The sequence below is a fragment of the Haliotis cracherodii genome, unplaced genomic scaffold (genome assembly GCF_022045235.1).
Source record: "Haliotis cracherodii isolate W230 unplaced genomic scaffold, xgHalCrac1.p SCAF_2, whole genome shotgun sequence".
Lineage (NCBI taxonomy): Eukaryota > Metazoa > Mollusca > Gastropoda > Lepetellida > Haliotidae > Haliotis > Haliotis cracherodii.
Genome location: NW_027266275.1, coordinates 72,396,857 through 72,411,247, shown reverse-complemented (window position 1 = coordinate 72,411,247; position 14,391 = coordinate 72,396,857). Strand labels below are relative to the sequence as shown.

Genomic DNA, 14,391 nt, shown 5'->3' with positions numbered 1-14,391 from the left:
AAGTCAGCGAGCCTGACCACCCGATCCCGTCGCCTCTTACGACAAGCATGGGCTGCTGAAGACCGGTAAAGAAGCCAGGTGTACAGTAAAGATACGGATTAAAAGGACTTAACTGTTGAGACGAGTTGATGGGATCCTAATTAAAATACTCTATTGCTTGATTAGATCTACATAGGCAGACGAGATGTAATACCTTTGATCTCTGTTAATCGACGTCCTAAGTCCTTTTGTCCTAAGCCACGGCTCGCATGTGCTCCAACCTTGCCCCGCCAACATTATCATGACTTCATCAGCAACATCGAGAAAGGCCTCCAGCAACTCACCCCAGATGGAAAGATTGACTACTTGCGCCATCAGATCAGCCACATTCTTCAAAAGGCCCCATCACAAACACCAAACCTCACTCGAGCCCAGAAAACCCATCAAAGACCTCAAGGAAGACCCAGACATCACCATTGACCCAGCTGACAAGGGTAGAGCCACTGACATCCTAGTTAAGTCTAGGTTCCACTCCCTGGTCAACAAGATGCTGTCTCACGCTACCACCTACCTGAAGCTTAAGAAAGACCCAACTGGCAGACTAGACGCCAACACAAGTCCACCCTGAGACACCTTTAAGTTCACTACCCAGCAGTACTACAAACTTTCCGCCTCACACCCACAACCTCCCCATGTCCGTGCCACCATCAAGATCCATAAAAAAAACCCATCAAAGCCAGATTACTCGTATGTTCCAGGGACACTGTCTACTACAACACTGCTCAGTACCCCACTAGAACTGGATCATGCATGAAGTTTACATACACCAGTAACTGACACCATGTTGGTCTAATATGGCCTTGATTGCTGTCCAGATAGTACCAGCTGGTCACCGTTTGGCATGATTCCGGGAAGAGAGTTCGTCTACTCAAGGACAACGGACTAAAACAACCGTATCATTTTTTTCACATTTAATCATTGCTTTTTCTGGTGATAACTGTGAAATTTAATAGATGGTGTTGTCACGGTTATAAAAAAAATGTGTTATTATAACAAAACATCAAATGTCTTTTAGGAAAGTCTGTGTACAAGGTTATTATGTAGCCAATTAATGCTTGTACAGCTTATGTTAGGCGGGATCAGTCGGTCAACGGATCGACGGATGCGATGTATAACGCATGTTGCCTGCCAGGAAGGAACCTTAGTATTCCCTTGACTCTACTTGAGGTATAATCATTTTTCTATTATACTCCAAAGATGTATACAAGCCCGCTACGTTCAGGGATAGATGGAACCCCGCTACGTTCAGGGATAGATAGAACCCCGCTACATTCAGGGATAGATAGAGCCCCCTATGTTTAAGGATAGATAGAGCCCCGCTACGTTCACGGATAGCTAGGCCCCGCTACATTCATGGATAGACAGAGCCCCGCTACGTTCATGGATAGATCGAGCCCCGCTACGTTCAGGGATAGATAGAGCCCCGCTACATTCAGGGATAGATAGAGCCCCGCTACATTCATGGATAGATAGAGCCCCGCTACGTTCAGGGATAGATATAGCCCCGCTACATTCAGGGATAGATAGAGCCCCGCTACATTTAGGGATAGATAGAACCCCACTACGTTCAGGGATAGATAGAGCCCCGCTACGTTTAGAAATAGATAGAGCCCCACTACGTTCATGGATAGAGCGAGCCCCGTTACGTTCATGGATAGATAAGCCCCGCTACATTCAGGGATAGATAGAGGCCCGCTACATTCAGGGATAGATAGAGGCCCGCTACATTCAGGGATAGATAGAGCCCCGCTACGTTCATGGATAGAGCAAGCCCCGCTACGTTCATGGATAGATAAGCCCCGCTACATTCAGGGATAGATAGAGCCCCGCTACATTTAGGGATAGATAGAACCCCACTACGTTCAGGGATAGATAAAGACCCGCTACGTTTAGGAATAGATAGAGCCCCACTACGTTCATGGATAGAGCGAGCCCCGTTACGTTCATGGATAGATAAGCCCAGCTACATTAAGGGATAGATAGAGGCCCGCTACATTCAGGGATAGATAGAGCCCCGCTACATTCAGGGATAGATAGAGCCCCGCTACGTTCATGGATAGAGCGAGCCCCGCTACGTTCATGGATAGATAAGCCCCGCTACATTCAGGGATAGATAGAGCCCCGCTACATTTAGGGATAGATAGAACCCCACTACGTTCAGGGATAGATAGAGCCCGGCTACATTTAGGGATAGATAGAGTCCCGCTACATTTAGGGATAGATAGAGCCCGCTACGTTCAGGGATAGATAGAGCCCCGCTACGTTTAGGAATAGATAGGCCCCGCTACGTTCAGGAATAGATAGAGCCCCCTACGTTCAGGGATAGAGCGAGCCCCGCTACGTTCAGGGATAGATAGAGCCCCGCTACGTTTAGGGATAGATAGGCCCCGCTACGTTTCAAAGTCGTTTGACAGAAGTTAATTACAAACAAATATTCATGTCAAAGCTAGGTAAGCATGGCCAAATCATACATTCTAAGGCTCAGGAATTGTCCTATAATGTCATAAATTACATGGAGAAAGAGTGTACAAATAAAACTCAAGCAGTGTCAAAAGCTAGCATTGCCCCTAGAAGTCGCTGTTAGCCGAGACAGGACACGCACATATCCATCGTACTACTTGTCGCTGACCACCCGCTGCCCCCTTCGTCACAATGGTCCGCGCCAGTGGGCGCACCTCATACATACGGGGTTAGTTTTCTTGTCACAACTCAACTTATCCTGGCTTACCAGAATTTCTCAAATGTGTTTACATGTTTCATTGATGAACTCTTTTAATAATATGGTCTGAAATCATGTATTCGTAAATAAATAAAAAAATATAATAAATTGCTTGTGGTTGGCCATTTGATAGCATTATTGCACTGAACGATGGCGCGGATTTCGTATTCTTGTCTACAGTTTTCGTGGTTTTACTCTGTCAATGATCAAATAAGCAATCTGTGAAGTTATTATTGTTGACGTATTTGTTAGATAAGAATTGACTGCAGTATGTTTTAAACAATATGCACACCGTTTTCTTTTACGTTTATACCTCCATAAACACTTAAAACATTTATTTCATTCTTAAATAAAGTCGACAGTCTGTTTTTAACTTTGCTTTTTTTGTTTAGCCCATTTTTATATCAAACAAAACATCGCATTTCCCGCCAAAATTGAAGAGTTACTACCCTTGCAACTTATGCAAGATGCCCGTTTGTGTCGTCTTATTTTATTGGAGATGGTTCCGAAAGAAAATACAACAGTAACGTTCATTGGTTACTGGTATGTATATAAACAGCCGCGACCATTCGTCGACCTCCACTCACTGAGAACCGTACTCGAGTCTTGTGTAGAGTCACGGTAAAGGGTGACCTGTTTCCTCTGTTTGACAAGCTGTCATCGTGTTTGTGAGTGTTCATGTTACATAACAGTACCCAAGCATGTTGTTGTCATATAAGTTTAATTCTGAAACTTGTTTTTATCGCACGATTTCTTGACTAGATTTGGCGCCATTTGAGGTGGTTTGTTATGACGTTATGGTCGCTGCACGGCCATGTGCTCTCTTTGTATACTTTGTTGTAGATGTGATAGAAATCAAGGATATAATGACTTTTCAAATTTCAGTTTGCTAAGAACGAAATGTGACATGTTTTATCGCTGTTTATCAGAATAAGAAGCCTGGTATATTTTTAACAACTAGCTTCAAGCAGTAATTCAGCTTCAAGCAGACACTTATACAACAGACCATACAATAGATATTATATGAGGGTCCTGATGGGTTTTAATGCTTTACGTAAAAAATCCTTCAAACACTATCGTAAACGTAATTTTTTTATTTTTTTATCGTAAATGCTTAACATAAAATACCAAAAAATAACTGCTGAACGTAAATAAATAATTTACTGCTTATCGGAAAATGATTAAAATGGTCAAAAACAGATCCAAATGCTACACCACAGAAAGCAGACTGTGCAACTGACGCAGGGGACCAGTCTAGAATGTTAAGCGATTTGAGATTTTACCTGGTATTAGATATATGAATTGTCAGGATGAAATGAAAGCAGAATTAAAAGTCCCATGTCCCGCCATGGCCTATTTAGGAATTTTTGCAACGATTTTATGGAAAAAAGAAGAAAAATTACTTCTTAATGAAAAAGTACCCTAAATTTTACTGCTTACTGCTTATGGGACCCCCTCATCAGGACCCTCTTATATTGTCTCTGCTTATACTGAGAGCGAGGGAATCATATAAACATGGAATTATTTTTGTAAATATTTGTTCATGGTCACAGATTTTCTTGATAGACGAATATTTATCCTCAAAATTATATTTAAGTGTTTCAATTGTGTAGGGCCTATACATAGTTATTTAGTTTTATATATCCGTACCAATGGGTACATCCAATGGCCAAATCAGGTGAATGTAATACTTGGTCAAATTAATTATTATGACCAATTGTTTATTACTTAACGTCCAGTCCTCGCCTGGAATAAAAGATATTGAATGTTAATGCAGCTTAACGTAATTATTTTAACTTTTAAAGGTGAACAAAAAGTCCAGAAGTTTAGGCCGTATATGGCCTGGAACTTGGGGTTCAAATTCTAAACATGTTTGGGGTGTACCCGTCAAAACATAATTATGTACATGTCAGTTTAGATTTAAGTCTGAGAAATAAATAGGCAGTGTGTATTATTTCAGGTAAGCTAAGGACATGTTTCATATGCATGTTTACTACATGTTCCGTCTGTAAATAGGTTAGTCACCTCGACCTGCTGAGATTGCATTGTCGTGAACATGATGAATTATGTAGGGCACATGTATGTAGATACAGTGTTCAAGATCAGTTCGGCTTGTACCGCAGAAAGCAACTACAAGATATGTGGTCACAACCAGTGGCTTAGAAAATGATAACATTGACATTGGCAGTTGCCATACACCTTGTAGCTGCTTTGTGTTACCAGCACCTGTGTTCAAGTTATAAATCATGAGATGTTATTGTTTGCTTGTGTTTATAACAACACTAGATGAATTCAAAACCACTGCTCCAAACTTGCTAATTGAATATTTGAAATATGTTAAGTCTGTCCTCTGTGGGCGTTGGAGTGACATCATTTTCACAATGCTATTGTTACAGTGTGCAAGGCCCTGATTAATCTGCTAGAAAAATATTTTGTCTTTTATGATTTCAAATTGTTTCAGATTATTTTGTGACTGCAATGTTTGTTAAGCATTAAGTCACAAATTTCACTGAGATGACTGACACTCTTATAATCGAAGTTTGGCAAAAGATATATCAGTGATTTATCTAGGATTCCGTTGGCAGACAACTTAGGAAAAAGTTGGATTCTTAATCTTTTTATTTTTGTACATTCTGAGGAAAATTTATTTTTAAATTGGGAATTTTTACTGCCTTTTGCTGTAGATTTGGGGTTGAATATCAGCCTCTGTATACATCCCTGTATATAGAGACAACTGCATTTTTGAGTAAATTCTGATAAATCTAGTTTTTGATTCTTCATGTAGGGATATTCCAATTTTTACAACTGGTATGTTTGCACAGGGAAAGAAAATAATTGTCAATGTTTGCTTCATTAAAAAAACATTTAAACATTACCAAATCTGATTTTGCACTATTCTCTCTATGATTGTGATGACATGCATGCTTTCACCCCAATGATAACTTGTGTACAAGTGTTGCATCGTCTGTCCAGTGACTTAGTGACCAGCCAGCCGCCATTATGAATCTGCAAGAGGATATTAAGACGGATGATCCTGAGATGTATGAACTCATCTGCCAGGAGAAAGACCGTCAACGCAAGGGACTTGAGATGATAGCATCGGAGAACTTTGCCAGTCGCTCTGTACTGCAAGCCTTGGGTTCCTGTCTCACCAACAAGTACTCCGAGGGTCAGCCCGGACAAAGGTAATTGTCCATGTAGACACCTGTCTCACCAACAAGTTATTCCGAGGGTCAGCGCGGACAAAGGTAGATTCCAGGTCCTGGTACCACCTACTGGTCAGAGCTGGTTAACTTGGAGATATGGAAGCTCTGAGATTTGCAGATTGTTGTCAGTCTAGATGGTGTAGCTGCAGTGTTGCTGACTGCAGTGTAACTTAACTTTAAAGCTTTGAAACTAGTCAAAATATATTTTAACTGTTCAAACTTTAGTTGTTCATTGTATGCAAAATGTCTGAAAGTATTCCAGCTATATGATGGCAGTCTGTAAATAATCAAATCTAGACCAGAAAATCCAATGATTGTTATCATTAGCATTGATCCACTAATTTGGGATACGATGACATGCATCAACCAAATCAGCAAGCCTGAGCTGCTTACGACAGGCATAGTCGCCTGTTATGGCAAGCATGGGTTGCTGAAGACCTATTCTAACACGGGTGATCACTGGTCCTGTAAATATAACTCTAGAGTAATGAGGTGTCTGAGAAAACATAATGATGAATTTGTTCTCAGTTATATCACATTTCGATGCACTCAAAAAATGTTCTGGAAAAGTTGTCTGTTAAAACAATTCATCTGCTATTGGGAATAAGAGTTTGCGTTCCATATCACACTCTTTTCTTACACAGATACTACGGTGGCAACGAGATCATCGATAAGGTGGAGCTGCTGTGCCAGAAGAGGGCAAGGGAGGCATTCAGTCTCGACGCTGACCGGTGGGGAGTGAACGTCCAGCCGCTCTCGGGATCCCCCGCCAACTTTGCAGTGTACACAGCCCTTGTCGAGCCCCATGGGAGGATAATGGGCCTCTACCTGCCGGACGGCGGCCATCTTAGCCATGGCTTCATGACCCAGAACAAACGAGTGTCGGCCACTTCACTGTTTTTTGAGTCCTTCCCCTACAAAGTTGACCCTGCTACGGGTCTGATCGACTATGACAAACTGCGGGAAAATGCTCTCATGTTCCTGCCGAAAATGATTGTTGCTGGTGAGGACATTATGCCATGCAGCTATAAAGTGACTAACCACGGGTCCAGGTAGTCCTGTGGGTACCTGGGTCCTACTCCGTAGGCACCCGACCCGAGTACCCGAGCTACCCGTCCCAGCCCTACTATGAAGACTCCTTATTTGACTTATAATTACTAAATGTTATTAAAAATAAGTTGCATAATTTAGCAAGACTAGAGCATTTCGGTGTTCATTCTATGACTAATGAAGCTTGCAATTTCTTGATAGCTGTGAAGCCTAGTCTGTTGAGATCTCTTTTAGCATGTTTGATTTGGAGTTACAGAAATAAGTGCAATATTCATTTGATCTAGTGGATAAAATACTAAGGCCTGTTATTGTAGGTGTGAGTTGCTACTCGAGGAACTTGGACTACAAGCGTTTCCGCGAGATCGCTGACGAGGTGGGTGCACTGCTACTGGCGGACATGGCCCATGTGAGCGGATTGGTGGCTGCCGGCGAGGTTCCCAGTCCCTTCGACTACTGTGACATCGTCACCACCACGACACACAAGACCCTGCGTGGTCCTCGCTCAGGGATGATCTTCTATAGAAAAGGTAGAGTCAGTAAAGATAAGAATAATATTTGATACTTTCATCTTGGCTTCAATATAGCAGTTAGCAGGTTTGGGAAAATGATAACGTTAGTCGTTTATGATAAGCATGGGTTGCTGATGACAAATTCTGATTATGCGCCCTTGTTCTCGTTAAAATACAGTCTTGCAGTTGTGATCCGCTGGAAAAGTGATGATGCGTGTAAGATGCTCAAGTGTTTATTGTCAGACGTATCCCTGACTGAGGTTGGTTGTTTTGCAGGTGTGCGGAAGGTGCTGAAAAGCGGGGAGAATGTGATGTATGAGCTGGAGAAGAAGATCAACGAGGCTGTGTTCCCTGGCTTGCAGGGGGGACCTCACAACCACCAGATAGCAGGTACACTCTTGTCTGCCTGCCTTACAGAATCAGACAGCACGTAAACACTAGTCTGCCTGCCTTACAGAATCAGACAGCACGTAAACACTAGTCTGCCTGGCTTGCAGAATCAGACAGCACGTAAACACTAGTCTGCCTGGTTTGCAGAATCAGACAGCACGTAAACACAAGTCTGCCTGGCTTACAGATATCAGGCAGCTCGTAAACACTAGCCTGCCTGGCTTAAAGCTATCAGACAGCTCGTAAACACTAGCATGCCTGGCTTACAGAATCAGACAGCTCGTAAACACTAGTCTGCCTGGCTTACATATATCAGACAGCTCATAAACACTAGCCTGCCTGGCTTACAGATATCAGACAGCACGTAAACACAAGTCTGCCTGGCTTACAGATATCAGGCAGCACGTAAACACTAGTCTGGTTAGTCGAAAGGATTATTTTTAGGCTGGTTACAGTGGGGTGGATTATTTGTAGGCTTGGTATAGTGGGGTGGATTATTTGTAGGCTGGTTACAGTAGGGTGGATTATTTGTAGGCTGGTTACAGTGGAGTGGATTATTTGTAGGCTGGGTACAGTGGGGTGATTATTTGTAGATTGTGGTTATAGTTGGGTGGATTATTTGTAGGCTTGGTACAGTGGGGTGGATTATTTGTAGGCTGGTTACAGTGGGGTGGATTATTTGTAGGCTGGGCACAGTGGGGTGGATTATTTGTAGGCTGGGTACAGTGGAGTGGATTATTAGTAGATTGTGGTTATAGATGGGTGGATTATTTGTAGGCTGGGTACAGTGAGGTGGATTATTTGTAGGCTGGGTACAGTGGGGTGGATTATTTGTAGGCTGGTTACAGTGGGGTGGATTATTTGTAGGCTGGGTACAGTGGAGTGGATTATTTGTAGATTGTGGTTATAGATGGGTGGATTATTTGTAGGCTGGGTACAGTTGGGTGGATTATTTGTAGGCTGCTTACAGTGGGATGAATTGTCTGTAGGCTTGTTACATTCTGAATATTGTAGGGACAAAAGAAATTAGAAAATTAACTCTCGCGGGGTTATGGTATTATGCTATTTAAGAATATTCTGACAGCCTCTACTTGTGCACATTGTTATCATACATGTCCTCCTCCCTAACAGCTGTAGCTGTAGCCTTGAAGCAGGCCGCGACGCCGGAGTTTAAGGCATACCAGAAGCAGGTGATGGTCAACGCCAAGGCATTGTGCACCGGACTCCAGAACAAGGGATACACCATCGTGTCGGGTACGTGTGCCCATTGTAGTTTCACTGTCGTGTGTGTGTGTCGCCATCGTATCAGGTGCGTGTGCCCACTGAAGTTTCACTGAAGTGTGTTTGTGTCGCCATCGTATCAGATGCGTGTGCCCACTGAAGTTTCACTGAAGTGTGTTTGTGTCGCCATCGTATCAGGTGCGTGTGCCCACTGAAGTTTCACTGAAGTGTGTGTGTCACAAATAACAGCATGGAAGAACTGAAGAAAATCTGCACAGAAATTCTTTGTTGCCCTTGGGGATTCCATGTTAAAATTGGTCCCTTGCAATCTATGCTTATGATTAGAGATTACTTAGGGCACTTGTGGCAAGGCTTGTGTGACATCACAACCTGATGGCATGGACTGTTGCTCATATCAATCACTGGATAATCTAGTCCAGTCCTATTTCCTACCCGCCTTCATATAGCTTCAGTATTGATGAGTGCGTTGTTAAATAAAAAACAACAAACACTAATGAGGTGATATATGGCTAATATCTGGCACTACCTTGTTAGTTTCTCATTTTTTCAAATCTTTTATAATTCAAATAGAAATCTTGTGACATGAAATTGAATCATTTCTGAGATGCTCTATAACCTGATCTGAGCTAACACTAAGATGCCATGCTTTCAGGTGGGACCGACACACATTTAGTGTTGGTTGATCTCCGACCTAACAAGTTAGATGGAGCGCGTGCAGAGAAGGTGCTGGAGGACATCGGTATTGCCGTGAACAAAAACACCTGCCCTGGTGACAAGAGTGCCCTGAAGCCGAGCGGACTGCGCATCGGCACCCCAGCACTCACCTCACGTGGAATGAAAGAGGGAGACTTTGACCGAGTTGTTGAATTCATTCATCAAGGTGGGAGCACAGTATCCTCAATGGTCCATATATATATATATATACCGTATTCAATGTAATAAGTGCCCCACTCTAATAGCGCCCACGGCAGAATTTGCTCATTTATTGGCTAGTGAACAATCCCAATTAGTACCTCTTCCAATTGATCAATGTACACAAGACTTATTTATTTGCGTATAATACGCACTCGTGTGTGATATGCACCCTTAATTATGGGCAATTAAATTCTTGAAAAATATATCTGTTGTACACAATGGTCCGGAAAATTTAAAATCCCAATCGGACATTTGCATTTAGGCCACGCCCCCTTCAAATAGCGTATTTTAGTATGACTTTTCACACACATTACAAGTTTACGTATTCATAATATGATGAATTATGAATTGTTTAAATTTAAATTGTTTAATTCACCGGACAATTAATAACAAATAATATCATTTTAGATTTACATGGAAAACATACGTTTGTTTCTGTTATAATAACGATCTGTTAACGTAGTGAACGGTCTAATTAATATTCATGAGTTATATTCATGAGTCTGCTGAAGTGTACGCGTTGTAACATTTGGATCGAGACTATTATCCCATATTTGGTTATCAAGTGACCTCCCGGGAAAAGTTTTTTTTAAACTAAAGATTTTTTTAAGAACAAGACAGATAATTTAATCACAAATACTAAAATATCGTTGATAGCAATAGTTATTTGAATACTTTTTCATCTGTACTTAATTATTGACCATAAAACAATTGGATATCGATCGTCCGAGAAAGCAAAATGGCGGTCAATCAAGATTCAATATACGACTAGCTACTGAAAACAATAAAATCTGCAAATCCTCATTTTATGTCAACCAAGTGAAAGTCGTTAGCCACGACTTACAAAATGATCGTCCAGACTTTGAGGGTTTGGCAGATCCGCTCGACTGATCTGCATCGGTCGACTGGCTGTCGTCACGCTTTCGCTTCTTGTCTGAGGTTTCGTATCGTAGCATTGTGAGGATAATGAGGTACATCGATGATGCAAGGTATTAATGTACAGTTGTAAACACCTTTCACTCAAATTAACAAGATGTTCTCAGTAATTAATCCTCGATTAATCAGTGTCAACTCAGTTTATTGCCTATTACAGTGATTGACCGACTGGACTATCATGTAGGTACGATGTATTTACAGCAATCAAAACAAACAAAGCTTGTCAGTGTAGTTAATCTTCATTGTGTTGCAACTGCAGACAGAAACTGCTCAGTCCTAACTGTTGATCATGTCCGGTCAAAATTTAAGAATGTCCGGACAATACTTTTTAAAATGTCCGGTAAGCAATATTTTAAAACGGACATTTGAGATTCCCAATCGGACATGTCCGGCGCATATGACGGTTTCCGGACTACAACTTGTACATAAACATTTCAGACTGTCAGCATAAACCACAAAATTTATCTTTCAACTCTAATAAGAGCCCCCATTTCTAATTTTTATAGCGCCCTGGGCGCTTTTTACGTCAAATATATACTGCCAAAAGATACGCAAACGAAAGAGAAGTATATACGTTAAGAAGAGATGTTTCCAATGTGTGCCACTTAATGACCCGACACTGATTCCCCTTATTGAGAATATGCTGTGTACCCGACACTGATTCCCCTTATTGAGAATATGCTGTGTCTGACATTGATTCCCCTTGTTGAGAATATGCTGTGTGTCCAACACTGATTCCCCTTATTGAGAATATGCTGTGTCTGACACTGGTTCCCCTTATTGAGAATATGCTGTGTCCGACACCGATCCCCTTTATTGAGAATATGTTCGCCCCGATTATGTTTCTAGGTTTGTCAGCACCATACCCGTGCTCATGGGTTTCACCGAAGTGGTAAACGTCTGAGACCTGCATCACTTCGGGCTTTCCTCCCACGTTAAGCTGACACGCCGCAATATAACTGTAATACTGTTAAAAGCGGCGTTAATCCCAACTCACTCACTCACTCACTTTTGAGAATATGCTGTGTGTCCGACACTGATTCTCCCTATTGAGACTATGCTGTGTCCGACACTGGTTCCCCCTATTGAGACTATGCCGTGTCCCGACACTGATTCCCCCTATTGAGACTATGCCGTGTCCCGACACTGATTCCCCCTATTGTTACCCTACTTACACCAGACCTCTTCTTTCAGCCATCCTCCTCACTCAGGAAGTCGTGAGCTCGAGCGGACCAACGTTACGCGAGTTCAAGACAAAGCTGGCTACCGACCCAGAAGTGACCAGCAAAGTCAAGGCCCTGAAGGGCAGTGTGGAGGAGTTTGCAGTCAAGTTCTCTCTGCCCGGCTTTGAGGACTGGTAGATGGGAATACATGGCCCAAAACGGGATACAAATCATTGATGACGACCTGCCCTGACCATGGATATCTCAATCAGCATGCCATGCTCTTCATTGGTCTCTCTCTTCTTGCACTTTAAATCAGTGTATGGACATCGTCATCTGCCGTCAACTGATGCTTTCATGTACTACCATAACGACACACTTTTTGTTTTAATTGCTTCACTGATTTTTTTACAGGAATATATACCTGTCTTGGCAGGCACTTCAATTTTTTTCATAGTTTTCTTCTTCACTATTAAGGTTGACAGGTATAGAAAAAATAAAAATGGTTATATGTGGGAGAACCTGCAACACAGCTGTTGCTTTAGGCAATGCCAACCTGATGATTCAAGTGGGAATGCTGTTGTGCGTCTGCATCCTATCAATTTCAGGAAAAACAAAAAAAGTGTTTTCACTCCCGTGTTTAATGTCAACTTCAGTAGGTCCTTGCTTAGAAATATATTTTGGGTGCAATTGGCTATTATCTTATCGGAGGAATAAAAAAAGCAAATTTAGGTGTGGTCTAAAGTTTGGTATTTGGAGTTACTAAGACTGTCAAAGAATTTGAAACATTTCTACAATTAGAAATTGGCAGTATTGGCTAAGGCTGTATCTCCTATTGAAACATGCTCTGATTGTTTAGTGCAGTGCTGTGTGAATGGTTTTCTGCCAGTCGAGAGAGAATGTTGTTGTTGATTCATCCTTTTGTATTCATAGATTCACTGGTTTATGGTGGTTATAGGACTCTCCTATAAGATGAAACTTTTTTTATGACGTGTATTTTTTTCATATTCAGTTCATTTTTAATGGGTTTTTCACATCATCATCATCATTAACAGCAGATTACATAAATATTGGTGGGAGGAGAGAAACATACTCCCTGCCCCATCCAGGTGTGTAAATATTAGTTTCATACTATACTAAAGCAAAGTATTGAACTAAACATTTACAACATTCTAGAAATCCATTAAGTTTAACTCTGGGTTCATACATATTTGAAAAGTGTTTTGACAGCAAAGAATGATAGATTGTGAGCACATGAATATCAAGAAAAGTGTACTTTACAGAAATTCAGTCAATATGGTTAACAGAAAAGATAGCAACAAACGTATATGCCAGATATTGCTCACAGGGTGTTTGGGGTGGGGGTGGGAGTGATCCATACGAAATTAATTTGATAAAGATCTTGAAAACTACTGGGAGCCTGGCTGGTGTTGTGTAGAACCTCAGAGCCCCGCTTGGTGCCTTACAGTGGAGCCTGGCTGGTGTTGTGTAGAACCTCAGAGCCCCGCTTGGTGCCTTACAGTGGAGCCTGGCTGGTGTTGTGTATAAAGTTGTTGGGAAATGTGCACTGTAGTGATGTCTCGGAGTCACTACAGCAACTTGTATCTGCCACAGATGGAATTATCAGCTGTGGCACTCTGGCGGACATGGATGCTAAGTATCCCATTTTAAGTATGATGATACTGTGGGATACATGTGCTTACACTACTTGAATGTGTTGAGTATTACAATTATTGTTATGAATAAAATAAAAATTATTCATATTTTGTGTTAAGTGTTTCAAATACTATCTAGGAACAAGCAGGCCCTGTGCTCCAGTTTCCTCGAGGACTAATACTTGCCACCTGTCTTCAGTCTATCATCACTGCTTGAATACAATAAGTGTTTCAGGCTTGGCATTGGCATTGGCATTGGGGTCTACAGTCATCCTAGGAAGTACTTTACACAACACACTGCTGGAGTGAGTGAGTTAATATATAACGTCACATCGGCAGTATTTCAGCCATACCGTGACGAGCCACTCTGCCAACATTTACAGACAGCTGGGTCTTAATTGAAAACTGGTGATCTCTTTATCTGATACATGGACCTTGGCTGTGTTCTTTAGAAAAGACTTAATGCCACAAAAAGGAATAGGTCTGAGAATACCGCTCAATCTCATTAGAATCAGACCTTAGCCCTCGCTACCGCTAAACAAAGATTTGAGGACATCCCATTATGGG

The 14,391-nt window shown here is 41.8% G+C and overlaps 1 protein-coding gene across 1 annotated transcript; it reads left to right on the top strand.

Moving 5' to 3' along the window:
* The first annotated feature begins 3,342 nt into the window (after window positions 1–3,342).
* Window positions 3,343–13,928, top strand: LOC139468486 (serine hydroxymethyltransferase, cytosolic-like). Its single transcript, XM_071250471.1, has 8 exons — window positions 3,343–3,426; window positions 5,732–5,943; window positions 6,609–6,967; window positions 7,329–7,541; window positions 7,800–7,913; window positions 9,045–9,167; window positions 9,808–10,035; window positions 12,201–13,928. Exons 2-8 carry the CDS (start codon window positions 5,759–5,761, stop codon window positions 12,365–12,367), a joined length of 1,389 nt encoding a protein of 462 aa, XP_071106572.1. The 5' UTR covers window positions 3,343–3,426; window positions 5,732–5,758; the 3' UTR covers window positions 12,368–13,928.
* Window positions 13,929–14,391: the final 463 nt, after the last annotated feature.